The 22462-nt window shown below is 40.8% G+C and overlaps 2 protein-coding genes across 2 annotated transcripts in view; one reads left to right on the forward strand and one right to left on the reverse strand. All coding sequences in view use genetic code 11, as the record gives it.

Moving 5' to 3' along the window:
• Positions 1-113: 113 nt before the first annotated feature.
• Positions 114-9458, reverse strand: EGR_09351 (TBC1 domain-containing protein; the record flags this gene model as incomplete). Its single annotated transcript, XM_024498600.1, has 8 exons — positions 114-488; positions 1385-1574; positions 2993-3120; positions 4000-4277; positions 6613-6988; positions 7938-8119; positions 8347-8429; positions 9259-9458. 8 exons carry the CDS (start codon positions 9456-9458, stop codon positions 114-116), a joined length of 1812 nt encoding a protein of 603 aa, XP_024346981.1.
• Positions 9459-10670: 1212 nt separating this feature from the next.
• Positions 10671-22462, forward strand: part of EGR_09352 (Huntingtin-interacting protein) — a gene marked incomplete at both ends in the record, with an annotated part of 13176 nt that continues 1384 nt past the window's right edge. The window contains 19 exons of the mRNA XM_024498601.1: positions 10671-10727; positions 10756-10962; positions 10996-11052; positions 11083-11163; positions 11199-11275; positions 11585-11918; positions 12341-12448; positions 12831-12931; positions 13530-13590; positions 13682-13774; positions 15177-15305; positions 15745-15780; positions 16362-16632; positions 17055-17135; positions 18542-18652; positions 18723-18988; positions 19204-19356; positions 21467-21567; positions 22140-22372. Coding sequence (XP_024346982.1) covers positions 10671-10727; positions 10756-10962; positions 10996-11052; positions 11083-11163; positions 11199-11275; positions 11585-11918; positions 12341-12448; positions 12831-12931; positions 13530-13590; positions 13682-13774; positions 15177-15305; positions 15745-15780; positions 16362-16632; positions 17055-17135; positions 18542-18652; positions 18723-18988; positions 19204-19356; positions 21467-21567; positions 22140-22372 — 2557 coding nt within the window. The remainder of the gene's footprint in view (positions 10728-10755; positions 10963-10995; positions 11053-11082; positions 11164-11198; positions 11276-11584; positions 11919-12340; positions 12449-12830; positions 12932-13529; positions 13591-13681; positions 13775-15176; positions 15306-15744; positions 15781-16361; positions 16633-17054; positions 17136-18541; positions 18653-18722; positions 18989-19203; positions 19357-21466; positions 21568-22139; positions 22373-22462) is intronic.

Consider the following 22462-nt stretch of genomic DNA (forward strand, 5'->3'; position numbering starts at 1 on the left):
CAAAAACCAAACCCATTACTAAAAATTATTGAATGCATAATTATGCCAAGTCAAAGGCGCCAAAAAGGTTATCATAAGTTTACAATCACAGCTTTGGGATAATAGTGAGACGGTTACGTCTCACGTTTTGGATAGTCAAGAGAGACCTCCTGGCTCCACGCACCGAACGCAGAGGTAGCGGCGGGGACAGGGGGCTTTCGCCGGAAAGCGGAGAATTTAGAAGCGATCGTCGCCGATGTCATGTCGTGATTGTTAGTGTTATTATTGTTCTGTGGCTTTATACGTCGACTGCGGATGCCGAGGAGGCCCCTCTTTGTCCCATGACCCTCTGACTGCTCCTGGCGCGCCTCTGAGGGTGTCTCAGAATCACAATCACTGCAAGGAACAGTTGAGTCGGTGGCGCAGTTACTTTTGACTGAACTCCTTGCTTTTTCAAGGGCATTCTTAATAACAGCCGTGGAGAGATCTAGTGATCGCATGCAGGATGTCTGAAAATGGGAAAAAAGGGGTTCTAAAATACGTAGATGTTGAGCACCCAAGGTTCAGCAAAAAGATCAGCTGCAGAGAGAGGTACCGCACCCTTACCAAATGTCGACATTTTCACACTCATTAAAACCGCTGTAGGCAAGGTATTTTGAAAGATAATGAGGAAATGATGAAAACTGAGGAAGATCAAGGTGACACATCGGAACGTTATCACCTCCCAAACTCAGCACTTGAAGTAATCCTACTTGAGTGTTCATTGGCTAAACCGCCGTTGGACACAAAGTCCTTGTTAAGAAATCGTCCTGCCTGTGTGGTTGCATCCTGACTTCACAAAGCAAATCTTAGTCAAAGATTACTGGAAACGATTGATTAGACAATGCCCTTTGATGTTTTTTTTGTTTAAATGTCACAGAGGTACTTTCAGTCGCTCGTGATTTGGATAGCGCGCTGGTGGCAAGCGGCCCCACACATTTTAACCATACCAGTTAGCTTGAGCCTATGTGCATAATAAAACGGCTTCCAGACTCGAGCGTCGTGTAATGCATCCAGGGACGACCAAATGCCATATTTTAATGAAATCGCGACGGAAAAACTGGCAATTCGTAAACTAATGTCCACTTGACCAAGGGTGCTCACAACGAAGACACTATTCTCCCAACAGAATGGATATATTGTCAAATCACTTGACAGAAGAAAATATTTTGAATACGTCGGTAAGCATATTGTCAGCCCACAAGCCACCCCATCGCCAAACCATCCTTTTGTCCTTAATATCAATCTGTACGACCTGCTGCAACGCGTCTTTATGCTAGAACTCATAGTCGGAAATAATACTGTGTATGACCATAAACTATGGAAATTTGGAAGATAAAATGGTTAAGAAAATAGAATAGCTTACTAAATCATCGGGTGACATGGACTCAGGCAAAGAACCGGTGAGAAAGGAGGCGAGGCGATCAAAATCCCACAGGAGGAGGTATTCCTCATACATTCGTAGGATGCCCAGCGCAGCTAGTAGCAGAGCGGCCTCACCGTCACGTAGAAAGAGGTCCCAGATGCGCAAATCTACATCCAGGGGGAGGCTCCGACTATTAAGTGAAATAGCAAGTTAGTGAAATATAGAGTACCCCAGATGTTCAATAGGAGAAGTGAAATAGCGATATTTGCGCATTAGGTTCGTCTTCCGACCCATTTGAAAAACTGCGAGGGCTCGGGGCATTACACCATACCCAAGCCAAAAAGGCATCAATCCCGATTTGCTTGGCAGACTACTGAGCTTTAGCATCGCAGATGAAGGCATCGTTTATGGATGCCTGAATCAACAGAGATTACTAACAGAAGGGTTATCAAAGCCACATTTACTTATGACAAGCGTCCCACCCACGCGCTCTTCAAGGAAATTAGCAACTGAAGCAACATCAGATCTCAACTTTCCCCTTGGTGGCATAGTCTTCTGACGAGCTCTCTAGCCTCCTCAGTCCTTCTGTATGAGTTTTAAGACCAATTCTTTGGCAGAGCAAGCAAACATTGCACTTAATCACCATTGTGATAGAAAAAGAGGACGTTTTCATGTTTTAAACATTTCTGCTATCGAATGAGTCTCCATACTAGGCGTTAATGCAAGTGATTTTGAACATCGTACAATTGAACTAAAAACCCACAATTAGTGGAAATTTGTCGAAAACAAGGGTAGTGTTTTCATTTTTAAGCAGCAGTTGGATTATAATAACCTTGGATTAGTCAAAGCATTACGTGGACTAGCGGTGTTCCCATTTTTGCCTTAGAGATAGTAAAAATGAGTCCGCTGCATTGTCAAGAGCTTACTTATTTTTTTTTTGAGCTTCATTAATTAAACATTCGAATTTCAGTGATTTGATCAAGATGGAATAGGCGATTTTCCTATCGAAGTGAAGCGGTTGACCATGGTCTTTTTGTAAATAGCATTATGCTGGCCTTTTTTGCTTCAACAGTGGTTCGGCATGGTAGTACGAATATCTACTCGTAAGGCCTGTATTACTAGCCACTCAGCTCTTCTGTACACCAACGGAGGGCTGTTTACAGAAGTGATCCTGCCACTACAGCAGATATGCCCCACCCTTTTAGTCCTCGACAAGAGTATGAGCCTGTCTACTGATACATCAAAGAAGATCTGTGTGTCAATAAATTAGCTTGATACCACGAAAAAAAAACGCTACAGAATGATTCGGTTGTGGAAAGTTGAATCTGTGGGGAGTTAAGTAAAATTGCATGAGGCTTGAAAATCCCCTCAATTTTCAGTTAAATACATGCATCTGTAACAGGCCCAGATTCCGATTGAGGGGTTACCGAAAGTTAAAGTTGGAAAACTTAACAACTTCATGCTAAGAGTAATCGAGGTGAAGCCAGGCAGATGAATGGGCGGTACTAAAGTGGTGGGAGAAAAGACACCAACATAATCGTTCCTGCGAAACAATCTCCCTATCTCCAAGTTTGGAGTAATTGGAATTATGAACTTTTGATGCCTTACCTAAAAACTGTGAAGAGCCAGTCGAAAAGGTAGAGTTTGCAGTCCAATCGGCAGCTCTTGAGGTGGTCGAATAGACGTGGCATTCGGTCCTCCAGCAGCGCATCGAACGCTCCGAAGTAAGCCGCAAACTTTAAAATGCAAGTAAAATCTGGTAGAAGCAATGCGTGAACCGGCATCCATCAATAAGAGACAGACCAAGAACTCACCTAGAGTAAACACCATTTTAAAAGCACCGTAATTACTAAAACACAACCACTATGTTCATAGATAGTGCACGATTCGATGGAAGAGTGATGAGTAAATACTCCCTCATGAAAAGTCTTACAAGAAGAAAACTATGTTAATATTAAAAACGAATTGGCTCGACTGATTACCAGGAGTTCCAATGGTCGAAAAGAAGGGAACTAAGCATGAGGATCATGGCAGTCTACTGTTCCAGTGGATCAAGGTGTAACAAATGATCCCTACTGACCAATCAGTTAATGAGGGGAAGTTACATGCAAATCAATGATTTCATCAAAAACAGCTTTTTGTAACTGTAACAGCAGTTACATTTTTATAAGCTCTGGCATGCACGAAAATCGAAATCAAATGAGATTATCGAGACAACAATGGGAAGTTGACACAGTGAAGTGTCAGACAAATAAATAATACGCAGTAGAGTAACAAAAGTGGGTACTATTCAAATAGCAGTCCCCGTTTCAGATAGCCTCTATGAATAGGGCACTGGAATAATAATGAACCGCCAATAGCAGTTGCTCAAAGAACAGTACACATCATCAGCCACTGCTGCATCTTACATCTTTGAAGTCAGACTTAAACACCAAACTCACATCACGCCATGCTAAATCACGAACCCCCGACTAGTACAAATTTGAAAAGTTGTAAAAGCAGATTCAGGTAATGAGGGTTTGTACAGAGCTCGATTTTAAGTAATTATTCATATTGCCTCCACACGATTACGTCAGAAAAGACAAGCTGCTATCACGATATGCCACGGAACGAACCTCTGATTCATCCAGACTGTAAAAGGCGTAGAAGCTGGGTCGGTTCATGAGAGTAGCAAAAGCAATGAAGGCGGGGTAGATGTCATCCATGACTAGAAGAAGGATGCCAGCGATGAATGACATACCCTGAAGGTAGCCCAGAGTGGGCTGGTAGGCTACAAAAGCCGCCAGGAGGTCATGTAAATTGCGGTTGTGCAACCCATCCGATTGGAAGACCCCGAGCATCGGGAAGGTCCGTGAGACATCCAATCGAATGACCTGCAGTGAGGCCACCTCATCTGTGTTGGGGAAAAGTAAAAAAGGAATGAGGGATAAATGACGTTTAAAAAGACCCAAGCGAGTTGACAAGCAAGCAGAGTGTAACCACCAAACGATGCAAGCAACAAGCATCCACAACAAAGTCATTAATAACTTGGCGAAGAATTTGGCCCAAAGATACGGCTTGATGTTAAAGTCATGCAAATGAATAGGGTAATGATGGCAATCATTTCATTTAAAAAGTCAGATAAAAGGAATCCGTTCCCTAGAAAAACACTTAATGGACACTTCTATCAAAAAATAGGTTGTGTTTCGTTTTAAACATATTTATTACATGAAAACGCTGGATAACATAAATGTTAATAAAAATACGAAAAAATCCCCTCTGTAAAGTGATTTTGAAAAACTGCTCAAGAAATCACCAAAAATGGCGAATAATGTGTGGTTGAAATCTTCGGCAGGATACTTTTCTCCCCAGTTACTTCACTTTCATCTAACTACTTTGAGACTTCTTTTCCAGTGATTTTACGATGATTAAATAGAAAGGTGTGCTGTTAAAGTGTTTGCAGCACCTTAACTTCATTAAAAAAGTGAGCGAGTGGTTTATTTTGAATTAACAGAACATCCTGCCTGTTAATTGAAAACAGAAGAAATTAATACATTAGACTAGGCTTTTAATCTGCACACTTTTATAATTTCTCAAACAAATTCTTATTCAAACACAAATAATACGATAACGAAAATGCCAAATAATGGTAGAATGAAGTGATCAGTCCTTAAAAATTACGCAATGAAGGGTAATTGTATCTGTTTTAAACACTGTGATGGCCAAGTGGTCAAAACGACGGACTCTCCAAGGGTCTACCGTGAAGGTAGAGTGAGCCTGGCGATGAAACAGAGCAAATTGATTAATGAGGGAGTGAACGACGAGCGCCCTCTAATTGGTTGATTCTAGGTCAACTGCCGGATAATGACGTGGTCAATTAAGTCAGGTCGGGTCATCAATTCTGAAGCATCACATTCTCGACCAATGGAAACATACCTTCACAATGCTGGAAGGAAGAAACATTTAAAACTCTACTAAAAGAATGTCCTTGAGAGATTGGAATGGTTGAAAATAGAGCATGAAGTAACGCAGAACAAACAGCATTGTAAGTATAAAACAGACGGAATTTTGAGTAGGTAAGTGATTGAGAGAGGTCATTTAGAAGCTCAAAACATCAAAAACAAAAAAAACTAACAACCATTGAGTCCAGATCAGCAGGATTTACTACACTGAGTCAAACATAGGAATTTGTCAGCTTATATACAAGATCAACCGAAAGGAGGATTACTTTTGGGATAATGCATAAAAACGCGGTTAGTTTAATTTAAGTTGATCACAGTGAAATGGAAATAAATGGCAACACGGAAGCAGCTGCCTTCATGTGATTTTGGGGAATTGGAAATCAGTAGCGGTTGCCTAGCAATATGCGTCTGTATTATTTCCCATTGATTGGCTTCTAGATTAAATAAAATTCCCACGACAAAATCCACTTTACGCACACTCAGTTGACACATTACAAAAGTCTTCATATTCTTAAAGGTCGGGAATATTCAACAAATGCGCGGGGATTTGGAATGCAAAGGGGCTTATGACAAAGAGACGATGCTAGGCTCAGGTACTCCGGCACCAAAAGAGGAGGAGGATGATTGCACCGCATAGACAAGGAATTCAGAATCTAGCATCTACTTATTTATCCACAGGGATATACACAAAAAAAAGGCTTTAGGAGAAATGGTTGACTTTCACGAAAATGCCGCTTTACCAAAAAGACGGGAGTATATTCAAAGCTAAAAGAAATGCTTTTAAGCTAGGTTAACTGTGATAAAAAGCTGTTTATTTTAGTTTATGTCAACAACAAATGCATGTTTCGTTTAACAAACTACAAGTGAAATTCCTCTAAAAGCAAAAGCAACACTAGGATATTCAATTACTACCAGATGTAGCGGACTACTAAGTTTCAACCTCAGTTCTAAATTGAGATGGCAAGAAATGAATCACGTCTTTCAAAGATTTCACCACAAAATATTGCTTCAAACAAAAAACACGCTTTGTATTGACTTCACAAACAGTGTACTTCCGATAAGAAAGCCTAAATCATCCTCACAGGACCAAAGCAAACGCTGAATGATGCAACAACTAGCGACAAAGCGAACAGGGCAGCACTATGCATGAAATCATAATAGACATGCAAGAAACTCACTGTGCCGTCAGATGACAAAAACTACCATAGGAAAGAGAAGGAATCGGCAAACTTAACAAGCAAGTCGACCAGAGGTGGCAATGGGGAAAACGGAAGGAAAGGAACATACTTGAAGAGAGGTCGCCCGGAATGGCGAGAGAGGACGATGGTGTAAGGGGATCCGGAGGTGTAATTAAGACCCTTCGAGAGATGACAGGGGCCTCTATTTCAGACGCCTGACGCGGAAGTCGCAGTTGGGACAAGGCATTTACTTCAGCCTCGCCCACATTGCCAGGCAAGGAGTAGAGACGCTCAGAATGTCTTGTACTAGATGAGGTAGCTATCAGAGTGGTGAATTTATTATCCTCTTGGGAGGCGTGATCGAAGGCGTCGGCAAGGCGACGCGCGCTCTCCAAACGATGCATAGTGTAGCGGCTCTGGGTGAGGCAACTTTCAAAGAGGTCTCTAGTGATGCCGAGCGGATTGCCGATTATCAGCTGCCACACCTAGGCATGTAAGGATTTCACAACTAAGGTACATTCATCGTGTCGCAGGTTGCCACTAGTAAAAAAAGGTTTTGAAATATGACAATATGTAAAGCAGTGTTTGACGCGACTTCAATTAGAAGAGTTGATCATATAATGGAAGTTAAATCGCACATGATAAGGTGGTCTTGTGACGCTTCCACATAAAATGAAGAAAACGACCTCACAACAGCCCCCTACGCCTAACATGTAATAAGATGTAGTCTTTAAGAGCGTAATGAAGTAAAAGTAGGCAGGAAGGCCATTCGAGAAGAAAGAGTTTGTTGAAGGGACAGTAATTTAGTGTCATAAAACCTGATCAAAAAAACCGCTTTATTAAATCAGGTAGTATGGGGCCAAAGCCTGGGTGTAGAGGGATATATAAGGGATTATTCACGTCTCTGCCAGTTATACAGATCGAATTTAGTCAGTTTTGAGACATCAGGAGATGCCTAACACTCAGCACATAGGATGACAGAGGTTGCCCTACAATAAAATACATGACCATAAACATCCTGTAGTCAAGACTGTTTCCGCTTTCAAAGATGAACACCCTTTACCGCACTCAATGCAATGAAACCCTTGTCCCCATGGCTTACAAAACGGTGGAGCAGTTGCTAAAACTAAAGGTCACAAATCCCACTGAAAGTGGCACGGAAGACTCCATAATTACTGCAAAAACGTTTAACCATTACTGCAAATAGGATTTTACAGTTTGAACATAATTGGTCCAGAGTTGATTGATAAAAAAGTAGTCGAGAAGCAGTTATATTTTCACTTTCATTTGTGAGCTACGAAAACCTAGCTAAACAATTCCTTAACGACCAATGTATTCATCATCACATGCAGAAAAACAAGTCCTTTTTGATAGTATGAAGACGACGAAGAAAACCACGGACGCTTTGTAAAAGATAGCCAAAAGGTAAGGTACCTGACTTCGCACAGGGGAGGGTATGCCAAGCCACCAGTCGTCAAAGAGCAGACTGGTCTGTTCTAAGGTATCCCAGGATGGAATGACGTCGTTACGCCAGTAGTTGACACGATTGCCAGTTCTAGCCTCGTTCACATGGCGCTTCTCCTGTTTAGCTAGAAGTTGAGATATCTGCTCCTGATCTAAAGCGAGAATTTATAATAGCTAATTATAAAAAACCATCCATTTGAGGGGTGATTGCGTTTACCAACAGATAAACAAGTAGATGTTTTAATTCATTCAGGTGGGCAGATCGTGACGTCATGTTTCCCACGTATATTTGCAAAGTCCTCAAGAATACGTCTTTGACTCCAAGAGACAAGGCAGGAAAATGTCCCAAAAATTAATTTTTATTAAGATTGACACCTACGCTTTTTCGATATGCTCTGCATGATTTTGCTGCATTCAATTCGATGGCGTTTGGCCTCTTGAGGATCTTTTCGCGGAAGATCACTGAAAGTAAAGCAACAATAAAGCAAGAAGCAGATCAAAGCCGGTTAAACCCACTCAAAATTACACTACAAACCAACGAAATTTACATGCTAACGTTACTAAAAAGGTCGCTTAAGGTGAAAAAAAAAACAATATTGTAATAAGAAACAACTTTTCAAGTTTCAAGGCCCATTCTGAAAGTACAGCCTAAAAAAACTGCATTTTTGTCGAATAAGCTTGCAAACGATTATTTGTGGTGCGAATTAGTACTAAAAAAACAACCTCGATACCACATTAAATACGAGCACCAAGCAATTCCATCTGCAAGGAAGCAAAGCAAACAAATGAAAAAACCGGATAACAAAGAACCGATAGACGACCTTGGCCGCTCGTACGCATGAAGAAAAGTTGTTGACTGGATCACTCCGTTAGGCTCATCGGGAGGTTTTGAACTAGGAAATCGCAACAAAAAACTAGGGGTATTTTGCATATTAGTCTTGAAAAATTTAACAAAGAGCACTCTATTCGATAACATATTTCAAACACATTATGCAAGTAACTGGTTTACAAAAGGAGAAAAAAGAACCTCAACTAGACTAAAGGATTAATGGCCTCTTAATACAATTTGCATTCCCACAGGAAAAACGGGCATAAAGGAAGGGAAGCTTAGACTATATAAGGTTAACCGGAACCGCAAGGGAAATGAAAATAATGGGATCAAACTCCATGACACCAAATTAACTAGTTTTCAAGAACAAAAAGTGTAAGACAGTAGAAACACCATACGACACAAACGAGAAAAAAGTACAGAAAAAGAAAGAAAGGTAGCAGAAAAAAACACAGAACCCACATGATGTCATCCGCGCTGGAATATTGTTTGGGGTGTTGACGACGGGAACTTATCTCACGAGAGACAAATTCTGGAGCAGCAAGATATCGCGGGCGAGGGCTTGGTAAACTTGGAGAACCAGAATCGGCTTCACAGAAAGTATCATTTGGGGCTGACAGATCACCATCCCTGCATGAGACAGGAGACCCAATACCTGTCATCATTATTAAACTAATGAAAGCTTCGACGCAATGAGCCAATGACATTGATCAAGGTTGCCTTTAGGTCAGGAAGTGTGACTGAAGGTAACGAATAATTACACAAAAAGAGTGATAAACCTTTTAACTTTGTAGCCGACATTAAGTAAGTGAATTTTCTACTTTTAAGTTTGGTAAAACAAGAACGTCAGAGTCTATTTAAAAAGCACCAGGTGGTTCCAGAGCAAAAAAAGCCAAAATGAGTATCTTGAAAAAACAATATTCATAAAATAACTTATATTTTGATTTTATTCTTAAAACCGTGCGTACAAGGGTGTAGTGCTGCGATTTGTTTCAGGCGCAAGGAAGATGCCAAGAAGTGCACCCAATAAGATGTCCGCCTAGACGCCAGACTCCCAACTTCTCACAAAAAAGTTAGAAAGCTTTATTGCAGTTGTAATACGATAGTGGTTTATCCCTCGGTTCTGGTGAGGCGCTACTTTTGTACTTCGAATTACCCCCCTTGTACCTCGCTGGGTGGGCTGGCCTTTTGGGCCATGCCAATAGCCCAGACACCTTCTCAGTGCTGAATATATATATTCTGCCCGAGTATTGTGCCTTCTTTTGTCTTAAAGGAGTCTCGGGGCGCTACAGCAGTATCTTAAAATCCCATTAAAGGCAAGAAATACATGATTCTTGGACATAATATACGTATCCGACATATAGAAACCCGAAGGTCAGCCCACATGGCGTGGTAAAGAGGCCAAGCCAAAAGTAGCCTATCATCAAAGTTAAAAGTTAGACAACCGTGGTTATGCAATATATGTAATATTTTTAGCAGCATTTTGTGAATTTTATGGGAGAAAAGGGGGAGCAAACACCATGAAAAGTTCGGCTCTTTTACAAAACAAATATAACTAAGGTTTTAAAGGTCTTTTGCATTAACCACAAAACCAAAATTGGTGGCACAATCAGGAGGTGCATCTGTGATTACCATTTCGTACTGATCTGCAGAAGTCCAAAAGGTGTTTCTCTTCTTAAGTTAAACGAAGGCAAAGGCAATTACATGGTTTTACAAGGTAATTACCCAAAATAATCGACTTTATTTCTTTTATTATGCCTAGTGAAACAATAAATTTGTTAATTTTTTCTCTAGGTCATATGTAAGTTTGCCGACACTTTTTCGAATACTTAGCTTGTTGACTCAAGTCTTCGTGGTTGTTTTTGAGGTCTTCGATGGTTTCCCGTAGTTCCACCGTTTCGTTTGGCAAGGATGCCTACTCGAAAGCATTAGTAAATATTTCATAATATTAACTGTTAGGTTGCCCACATGCAAAAGGCAATAAATCCTCAGGAAGTCCCTCCGAAGCCCAAGCACGTCCGCGCGATAATTTTGGGAACACATCAACATAGAACATCTAATTTTCTGTATTCTGCTACGTGCGAGCTGCAAGTTCTTACAATTCAAGTTGCATGCTGGAAATATTTAATTGTAGTTCACAAGGTTTTGCGAAACGGTTATCGAGAAGTACGATATCTTGTCTGCAAATATATCTTCTAGGCAATTCGTTACGCACCTAGGAAAATTGCTACTTTTGAAGAAATTAAGCGTACGTGGGTAAGTGATTCTAACCAAAAATTTTTTTAGACGGCCTTTCCGGGTCAATATAGTACAATGATAGGTCAATTATGTTGCGTTATTATAAAGAAATTCGGCTTTCATCGAACTGTACATTTGCCTATGAGATGATGATTAGTTTTTAGTATCCCAACATTCCAGGCGATTTTGAAATATCTCAACAAGCAATAATGAGCTCAATTGGACGATCTCCTGATAACTTGTATGTCGTAACCTGATAAAGACAAGTGTTTTGCCCGTTTTAGTTTAATTGATTTATGTCATTTTTCTAAAATTAGCTTCATTGAAGCTTTTTGCATAGTTTTGAACCTCAAACTTTAAGCTCATATTTTTAATGTTTTTTTTATTTTTCCATCATATTTTCTCTTCGGTTTGCTTTTGTTGGCAAACTATTTTCAAAATTTTTTTTTCGTATTTATTTGTTTGGTTCTGGATCGCACTTATTTTGTGTCATTATGTAATGCTAACCAGATAATTGTGTGCGATTGCTGGATCTACCTTACTTTAATAGGATTAGTTTCGCCCTGGCCGTGATGGATTATCTCGAAGTTATATTGAACTTTCAAGCGGTGGTGTTTACCGAGGTAGAATCCAGTCCCTCCACAACCAGCATCTCCAGCAACTGCCGACTTGCGGCACTCACTCAATGCGTGCGAGACAGTGCCGCTCTTTATGATATGGCGTTAAAGGCGATAATTAAGTTGCACAGTCTTATGCCTGCAGAATCACTTGAGTTATTGCGGACACGATTTAGCCGTCTGTATCATATGCTAGAACGCTTCTTTGCACGTGCCAACAGCTACGCTTACATCCGTGACTTCCTCAAGATTCCACTTTTGCCTAGCGTAAGCCGTCTTTTTTGCCCGTTGACCTTTCTTTTGTCCTCTTCTATCTCTTTTTCCTCAACTGACATCTTTCCCCCTTCTTGATTCTCTTCTGCTATTCCTCCTTTACACCTTCTCAACCCATTCCTATTCTGTCACTCTCACGTTCCCTGTTTTTTTTTCTCTATCCTTTCTATTACTTCAATCTAACTATTTTATGACCCCATTTATTTTCTTTTTCTATACGCCCTTTTTATTTCTCCTCTCTATTTTCCCCCCTTTTTCTGCCTCTTACCTCTCCCTCTTCCCTCCTTTTTCCATCTATCTATCTACCTTTTGGCTTTCTTATTTGTCTCCCTTTTTTTCTTTCCTATTATCTAGTGGCAAAATGCTTAGCCATCCTTAAGCACACATTTTTACAATTATACGTCCTCTTCTTTTAGTCCCCACCAGATTTTCTGGATTCCGTCAGTAGGGTACAAAGCATCGAAGTAGTTGAAAAACTCGATGAAGAAGGCACCGGTCAATTGGTGGATTTAAGCGCCTCCGAGGTAGTCAATTATAACTAAATTTACACTTCTTATTCATTCAGCTTTAAAAAAGAAGTTTCCTTTGATTGTTTGATGTTTGAGACATTGCTCTTGTTTTTTACTCATTGTTAATATTTCTGTTTCATTTTTAATCATCAAGTAAGCTCAAAGGTGCTGACATTTGACGTTTTCCTCTTTTTCGTCTGACATGCTTAATACAAGCGCTGTGCGCATGAGGCATGCCTTATGGCGGTGGCGTAACAACTACTCAGAATGTTTGCTTGAAAACTGCATTTCACGAAGCTGTTGAATCCTTTCTCGAATGACACTTATCATTCTATGCCTGTCAAATCCGTATAATATGGATGAGGTGTTGGTGAAATTTCTTTTGAAAATACCTTAGAGCCTCGCCGATGCCAACGAAGGATGGAGAACAGGTGACAATGATGCGATTGTTGGAGGGTCTGTACAATCTCGCTCATCTTCCTCGGTTACAAGTCCTCAGTAAGTCGTCTTGATTATTAATTGTCCTTCCCTACATCATGCACCATTATTAGCAAGCTTTTTTAATTTCAAAAGATCCTTTACTATTTTTAATTTACCAGGATTGTTTATTCATGTGCTTTCGTCCACCTACACTGTTTACTAGCTTAATCTGAAACACGAAAGTATTGATGAGAAAAAGGATGCATCACTAGTCCAGAAAAATAATTTGCCAAATGTGATCCAGTTCAGTTGCCATAGTCACCCTCTAGTTTGGAATTTTTTTCTACGTTTTCTATTTGTTCACTATTTTGATGCCAGCATAGTATTTTCTGTCGAAATGAACCTACACGACAGCTGCTACTGCCAAGCTTTGGCACCTTTCCACCGCAAAACCCCACTTTCTTGTTGATTGCGTAATTTCGCGTCGCGATTTGTAATTTTTTGCCTTGCTTTTTGATAAGAGGTCTTAATTACCCTTTGGATAAGACAAGGAGAAGTGCAATTTCTCCCATTACTAATTGTATACTAGCCAGATTGGCGCCGTTCAGCTGTCAAATATGACACAAGTTGTCTATAATGGTTCTGCCTACACGTAACAGCTTCTTTGGGCTTTTAGACGTGAACACATGCTGGAAATCGAGTTTCTTAGGTCAGAAATCCAGCGTATGGAAATTGAGGTAATTAAAGTGTTGTGGCACCCATCCAACCTAACTTTATTTTTATCTACAAACATTAACCGCGTGTGTGGCTTTTTTCTTTGACTACTAGAAAGCAAGTACGCAGGAGCAACTGCTTGATCGTATACGCTTGCTGGAGGATGAAATAAAGGCACTGGTTCAGGTCAAAGCCAGACAGGATGAGGTTTGATTCCATCTCACTGTTACCTTTTGCTCTTGATCTGCACAATTTGGCAGTCCAAAATCACATGAATTTTGCGCCTGTACTGCGATTATTTACAAGGCCACAAACATGACACCATTTTCACCTTTAGGTGGTTTGTCTCCATTCCAAGCCGTTCCGTTTAAAGCTTTTTACTGGATTAATCAATCATTCTGTGCATTACTTTATTCGTATTTTTGCAACGGAGATATTTTTTAAGCCAGTGCATTCTGCAGGTGTCATGGCATTACGTAGCTGGTTTCCTTCTTTTTAACGACTACTTCATCGGCAAATAGCTTGACTTGAATATGCATTTACTAGTCATTCTTATTTATTTTTTTAGGTTTGTTATTGTTTTTATCAATGAATACAGCGTAAAAACTTGGTTTGCGATAAGCCAGCTGATCACAGTCTCATAAAACGGGTGGGGATTTGGAGAATCTACCACGATGCTAAATTTTTTAAGTAAAAGTCCTCTTTAGTACCTCTACGAACTCTGGTACGAGTAAATTTTGTTAGAGGTTATTTGATATGGCGGTAAAGTAATCCTAAATGAGTTAATTCGTCCATTCAATCGGTTTGAGGAAGTCTTTACTTCGGTGGTATTTCAAAACAGGCCCCTTGAATTCCTGCTTGTTGCTGCATTCCACTTGACACTTACTAGAATTAGTAGTGAAGTGCTTCGTCACGCCGTTAACATGTCAAAATGTTTTGTTAAGTAGTCGAACTATTCCCAGAATGCTACACCGCCCCTAGAGATAGTGAGATTAAACATATGTGAACGTGCCAAAAGACCTTGTCTGGGTGACATTTGTGTCGCCCTTGTAGTTTACCGCGAGTTGCTGCCTCGAGGTGACGATGGCTACGAAATAGTTGAACTGCACTATCGCAACTGCAAAAACTGAATTAGAACCGGCAAATTAAGCTTTAAAAAACATAAAATTCTTAGGTTTTGGGGTAAGTGCCCGGTTACGTATTTTAAGTTTACATTTAAATGTAGATATTAAATTGACGCGATTAGTTTCCCAAAAAATGGTCCACAATACTATACGAGAGCTCTTTGTTTCCTGTATTTCATCATCATTTATGCACCTGACCAATTGAGGCGTCTTTAGTAGAAGTTTAAAGAATTTTTCCGATAGACAACACCATTGCTTCACTACAACCTTGACACTTCTTGTAAAGTGCCAACATTTTGTGAAATAGAGCCACAGTTGCGTGCTTTGAAGAGCGATAACCGATTTGCTAGATGATCCTTTGATCCTCCCCAGATAGTGCTGATAGCCAAGGACTAAGAAAGTGGATCTGTTTTGACCGTTGGTAGGCTCCTTCCCCCCGAATTAAATGACGCTGACATGACACCACCTCTTCTTCCACCTTGCAGCAACTGACAATGTTGGTCGATCAAGTGAAAAATCAAATGGCTGCTGCAGCGGCTTCAGAGGAGAAGTTCATGAAGATTAGTGGTGCCTATGGGAAATTACGGGCGGAGCACGTTAGCACCCTTAAAGAAGTGCGTTCTTTGGTGTAGTAGTACCCTAGGTGAATGCATTCTATACCGCCTCCAAAATATGTGAGTCCAATTTGCAACAAAGATGCAAACACCCACACAATTCTTCAGTCTGCCGATTGTGTTTCTTTCATATCTGTACTGCGTGCTTCACGCCACTTGGCACCTACGGTTAGGCCATTTCTCATGATAGCTCTCTTCTAGGGCACCAAAATCCCGCGTATAAGACGGATTATATTATTTTATCTGGCTTCGGTCTTGAGTTATCATTGGAACTTCCTTAGGCCTAAGTATTGTTCCTGTTGACGCGTTAAAAGCGCTGAATTTTACATGTAAATCTTATTGTCAAAGGCCTGACGACTGTAGCGGAGACGAGGTGGCACTTAAATTATTTTCGGCCGCTACTCTTTTTAAAAGGCCTTTTGTGTTTTTCTCTTCTAAGGTGGAGGCATCATGCCAAAACGGAGTCGACGCAAAGGTAGGGTAGTCACCTCTATCCCCTTTTCAAAAAATAATCTTGAAATTAAATTTTGAAGTGGAATGTCCTGAATTGTTTTTCCACAGAAGGATAAGAAAGTTATTTATCATCAAATAAAGTCACTCCAACACGTGCGTTGGTCTCAGAAGTGGACACTTTTCTAGCCTCGATTACAACCGGTTATGCATGCAGTTGAGATATAATGGCTTCTACCGAACGCCTTGTCTTTTTTATTCTACTCCACTGGTCATGTGTGTTTTAAAAAATCTAAGTGCAGCTGAATGCGACGAGGTAGAAGATTTAACCAACTTGATGATGGCGAAGGTATTGAGATGGTGCACAGAAAGAAAGGCCCACCTGAATCACAGAACACGTAGATAGATGTCAGATTGGCAGCGCCACTGTGCTACACTCACCGCGGCTAACTGACTTCTATGTTAGAAGGAAAACGGTTTCTCTCGAGTCTGTTTTCGATCTATCTGCACATGGCAAACATAGATACACTGCACGATCAAGTGTGTACACAGCCATGTTAACTTCGCCTCCTTCCCATTCTGTCCCTCTTTCTCACGGTGTAGCAGCGTCTGGCAGCGTTGGAGTTGGAACGGGTTTCCTGGGAGGAAAAACTACGTGCCTTGGAAGGCCAGTTAGCTGAAAGTCGTCTCACCCTTCAGATAGCTGAGAACAGGAAGCCTGACTTCAGCAGTCAATTGAAAAGCGCTTGCCAGGTGGCCGAACAGGAAATGCGTGACCTCTTGCTCAAGACTGCGTGTTTAAAGGCCAAACAAGACGCCAGCGCTATTGAATCATTAATGGAGGGCCCAGAATTTGTTCAGTGTCGAAGCTGTGCAGGTAGATGAGACGTAGACACTTAAGCATGGAAATAACATCGATCGTAGTTTAGGAAATTTCATTTACCAAGGACGTTTAGTTTACGGCACCTTTTATCCTCGCCCGTTTGCACGACATTCGTATCTGTCTAAGAGGATTACAGGAACACAACAGAAGGCTTCATTCCCTCCTAAAATGCAATTTGTTGTTATTTTCCATCTCAGATGTTTAGTACGTTCTATTGATAATTCGGCAATTTTTTATTATAAACTTTCACCGGTAGTTTGCCTTGTAAGGGGAGCTTAGAAGGGATTCTCCCGACATTACCCCCTTCATTGGACTATTCATCCTGCCTGTTGCGTTCCCGAGTGCATACCTGTTGTTGTTGTTACCTAATACAGTACAGGTTCCTTAGATATTCTCCACTCCATTTTTTGCTTCAGATGTTGTCAACACTTTCGCGAACTCCGCTACCTCTAAAGTGATTCATCTGAAAGGAATTATTTCTGATACAGATGTCAAGAGTAAGTTTTACTCCACACCAAATGGGTTGGTGAATTTGAAGGTCTTGTCATTGAGTTTCAAGCCTCTGTTTGTTTATTTATGCTATAGACTTCATGCCTGTTATTTTGTTCCATCTTTCAGCCTTTATTTTAAGACTGCCAAACGTTATCAGGAAATATTTTGATGTTTGAGCTGCATTGTACATCTCTAAGTAATGTCAAGAGTTTTATTATCACCTAAACTCAACTCCATCGCTGCTAATCCCGCAGATTTGGCAATTTGTTACCATTGTTCCATTTTTTTGTTTATTCTTATCTATAAATCAGGAGAACGGCATTGGGAGGTTTGAACAATGTTCGTTAGAAAGTAAGTTAAAACAAAAAACAAGTGTATCAACAAGAAGTGAAGCTAAAAATGTTTCCTCGCAATGGGGTCAAGACCAGGTCTGCTGTTTTGGCATAACTTTTAATATATGCTGTTTGGGAAAGATAAGCCGTATTTGTGAACTCAAGCGAAACCTCTCTCGGGGAGGGCGTAAAAATTTTCTCGACTGGTCTCCTTTTTAGCATTTAAAAATTTGAGCAAAACAATTATATAAATTAATTTAAGAAGCGAAAGTTTAAAATTAGAGGATAACTGATAACTAGGAATTTGCCTTTGATCACCATCACTGACTTTAATGCCCTATTTTGTGTTTTTGCTTCTGAATTATGAGAATCATTTTACTTCACTCGATGAGACATTATTTAAAAAACTAGTTTGGATTCTTACGTTATTTAATCTTCTTCCCGCATTATCAGGGTGCCAGGGTGATTTATGCGGTTTACAAAATATAAAGTGATGCTCGGAAAATGGCGTCACGAATATGTGACATTTGGCTATTATCAGCCACGGGAGATGGGGCAGCATTTACTTGTACTCAGCTTAACTCAGTAAGGAAAAATAACCATTTTGCATTCCTTTTCGTTAAATCCTAGCTAAATCAGGGCATTTGTTGTTCGACTGGTCATTTGGTCTGTAGTTACTAAGTTTACACTTGCCCACAAATGAATGTAGTGAATCAGCAGAGTCTATTATAAATGAGGCATTCTGAAAACATTTTTTATTCCTCCCACTGGTGCAGCCGCCTTTCTTGACAGCCACCATTTTAAAGGAATCATGCGATAATGCGTCAATATCCTTATGTTTCCGATTAAAACGTAATGAATTTTGGGAGAAATGAGAAATAGGGAGGATCTTCCACAGGGTAGCGTTTACCTCAACAGGAGGGACAATTTTTACTATTATGTCTACCTTTAAAAGTGTGCCATTGACGTGACAGTGGGTGGGTAGATGAAAGTTGAAGCGACATCAGAACCGGAAGCATGAGATTGGTATCTCATCTTATTCAATGAAACAATTATTTCATTCATTTCTCTTTGGATAGATTCTACAACACTGCCTTTAGACGTGGCCCACCTCTCTTCTTACCTGAACGCCACCCTTCTCCATGCCAAATCCATCGCTAATTCTGCTGCAGACATTGTAAGATCCGATGGTGCGTTCTGCTCTCTAGCCAGCCCACGGATCTCTTTTAACCTGTTCTAAATTCCTTCTCTTTTTTTTAGAGCTATTAGCCCTCTGCAAGCGTTGCCACAACGACAGCCTTGATATATACTCTCACCTGGCCTCCACCGATTTCGAAGCATGGCGCAATTTAGTGGTACTGGGTCATGTGGAGAGTCTGCTGACAGCTTTAGCACGAATACAGGTGCTGACAGAGGAGATGAGGCCACATATCAAAGATGTGAATGAAGAAGACGTGGCCTCGGTCTTGGAGCAGGAGATGCAGCGCACCACTGAGCTCATAGCGCGTGCGGAGGCTAGATTTAAGGTGTGCCGCCATGTTGCCATACGTGGGAGCAACCAGTCTCATTTAAAATTTCTAGAAGTTTGGAAATATGATCCATACTTCTCGGCTGTTGATACCACAAAGATGCGCTAACAGTAGTATATTTGCGTACTTTGACAAATCACTCGACATCATTAAAGAGGCTGGGGTTTTTTTTAGTACTCCAATAATGATGAACTTGTGTTTTCTACTGATAGGAGCTGCTAGAACAATCGAAGACCTCGATGACGGGTATTCAACTAGAAGTGAACAGCAAGATTCTTGATTCCTGCACCAAACTCATGTCCGCCATTTCTATTCTTGTTGCTAGGGCGTGTGATCTACAGATAGAGATTGTCAACGAGGGGAGAGTGAGTTTCATCACTGGTATTATCTATTAACCGTTGATTATACAGAATCACTACAGTGAAATGAATTGATGCGCCTGCCGTCCTTCTGTTTGGTCACCGCCAGAGTACGCAATTTCATGGGTCGTTTTTTTTTGGTCAGAGAAACCAAAGCGTTCCATACCATTAGAATAAACATTGGACTCTTAATTTCACTAAACTTTGCGTATTTTGTGCCCGATCAACGAAGTCAAGCTTACCAATGGAGTTTAAAAACATATCACCACTTCAGAGTCACGAGCCCACCCCTCATTCCTTTGAACTCACCTTCAAGTTGTAAAGACGCTTGCCACTTTTAGAACAACAGATTAGTAAATTTCAGGGAAAATTCTACACAGTAGCTTACTGCAAATCGGCAAAGTTTTACTTTTGTATATTCCACAAGCAGTAAAGGAGTCACCCCCTGGTTGATCGTACTACTGAAGTCGTTATAAGCGTCTCATAGGTCAACATATACCTAGCAGAGCGAAATTGAGGCACCTGCTTTTTATATTTCTGATTGGCATTAGTCTCTTCGTTCCTCTCCCTATTAAAACTTGAATAACTTCATTTTTTTTCAGAGTTGATGGAACATTTCCACAACTTTGGGCAAAATAGATTTTATAAGTTTACTATTACACGTAGATTCAAACTTCCATCTTTGTTACAGCCCGTTGGTGCCAAGGGTTTTGGATTGTTTTAGTACCTACTACTTGATTTCATTCTAAATTGGAAAAAAATTAGCATTTTTTGCTTGACTCAATTTTAGCTTTCGCAAAAATGCTTATTTTATTCCTGTCTGGTTGATGATCACAGCTTTCCAATTGAGCTGCAGTGTTTGATCAAAACATATATGTAGCTAAATCTTGTGTAAATTATCATATTTCGCGAAGACTTTTCTGAAGACAAAGAAAGACATACTACTCAGGAAAAATATGTAGTATTGATGTAGGGTGGGGCTTGGGGCCACTGACATCACCCGGAGGCCCGGTCGCCCCGCTTAGGTGCAATGACGGAGCCCAGAAGTGTCCTATTTTGTAGTCTTGAGCTAAAAAAAAAGAGAATTAGCATATTGCATAATCTCCCTCCTCTTTTGAGCGTTGTCTTCGGAGCTCCCTTTAGTCCACCCCCTCCACCAACCATCACTACCTCATCGGTAGCGTAAGAAAACACACGAAGCAACCGTGCCAGTCATCAAATTACCGCAGAGCTGAGAAGATATTTGATCGCACCATCATTGATCCCTCTTGGCAACCTCATTGGCTCTAGAGTTTTGTCCTTTATGTGAAGTGGATTCGGAGACGGGTAAATGTGCTGGCCATCAAGCGTGTCCATTGCTAGTCGTAGAGACCTTGGCCTAAAAGTAGTCATGCAACAAGGAGCGAAGCTTGTCACAGTTTTGTTGAAATGAGGTTTCGCGTCTTTTCTTATTTCGGTGCTGCCCAACATATTTATCTGGGTTCAATCCAGCTAATAGAGTAGTGGAGGAAGCATTGCGTGTTCGTATAGTTATCGTCACACAGGTATGGTAGGCAGCTTCTTAGCGAACTTTTCAGGTGACTCACGGCTAGTGCCACTTGCTTCAATTGTCAACAGCATTCCTGCTGAACACAGAACTGGAGTGGTTATCGAAGCTAGACATCATTTTCAGCCCTTCTGTCAGGGGTCGTCAGGGATTCCCCCATCCACAGCAATATGCGCTTCTTCCGTCATCTTACTGTTTATCACTCACAGATAGGAATTCGGCAAGTTTTCCCATAAGATAGGTTTTGGTTTCCGCTGACACCAATGTAGTGTTTCAAGACTTCTCTAAAGACGAAAGAATACATAATATGTGGACAGAATGTGTATTGCTGATCTACAGTAGAGGTTGGGGGCTAGTGGCATTGCCTGGAGGTCAAGCCTACCTCCGATCCGTTACTGTAACCGAGGGCTAAACAAGCAATCAACGTATTGCATTTGTTCTGACACGAGTTAATTTTCTTTGCATCCTGTTTTTAATTCACTTCTCATTCGGGGGGTTTGATTTAGCCATGGCCTAATGTCCAATGTATCAAGTAGCAAAGTTCTTGTTTTGTTTATTCTCTTTTTATAGGGAACCGCGACCGTGAAAGAGTTCTACAAACGTCATAACCGATGGACCGAGGGACTTTTTTCCGCTGCGAAGTCTGTTGGTGCAGGAGCTAATCTTCTAGTGTATGTTTATTGCCTTTTTTCACTCTCATTCTTTTACTACAAATGTTCTTCCAATTTCTCACTGGCTTGACGGACTGAAGTCAAAACTTTATTGGCCTAGGTCAATCATTTATTGAGTTCTTTTGATATTGACCAATCAGATTGGAGGCAAATTTTTTGGTCCTTAGCATATTACTAACACAAAGCCTGTTTATATTCGTTTAATTTGTAGTGAAATCGCGAGTAAGATTTGGCCTCAAGAATTGTTTGTTTTTTCGTTTTGAAAGGTCACCTTAGCGGGTTTATGGTCTCATTTAATCCGAGTGCGATTTTATGTGTTCTTGGTTTACTTGTGAATGTTCGAGCTGTTGACTTGGAAATCGACTCACCTCGATTCCTCTCTTTTTTCATTTTTATGGCTTTACAACCTTGAATTATGTTTTAAATGCCTTATTTGCTTCTAATTAGCCAACAAGGGAGCCGGATAATCACTCAAATTCTTCTCAAACTTTAATTGCACTACACCCCCCATTAATTTAGCACAAACCAATCGGAAAACCAGCCAATTGACCAGATATTTTTTTTCCACTTAGCGAAACTGCCGATGCCATAGTAACAAATAAAGGTGGCAAATTGGAGCGACTGATAGTTGCAGCATTGGAGATTTCGGGTTCCACGACTCAGCTGGTGGTGGCCAGTCGAGTGAAGGCGAGTAATGGCTCACGATGTCTTAGCAGCCTCGAATCCGCAGCAAAAGCGGTTTCTAGCATTACTGGAGAGGTCGTCGCAGGTGTCCAAAATGCCTCTGTTATCAAGGAACAGACACGTAAGTCCTCGAGTCTCCTTCCACTCTGATGGTTATCTTGTTGTGTGAGTGAGGGCGTAGTGGATCCATGGCTCAGCTACATCTCTTGAA

This window comes from Echinococcus granulosus, assembly GCF_000524195.1.
Source record: "Echinococcus granulosus chromosome Unknown EG_S00144, whole genome shotgun sequence".
Lineage (NCBI taxonomy): Eukaryota > Metazoa > Platyhelminthes > Cestoda > Cyclophyllidea > Taeniidae > Echinococcus > Echinococcus granulosus.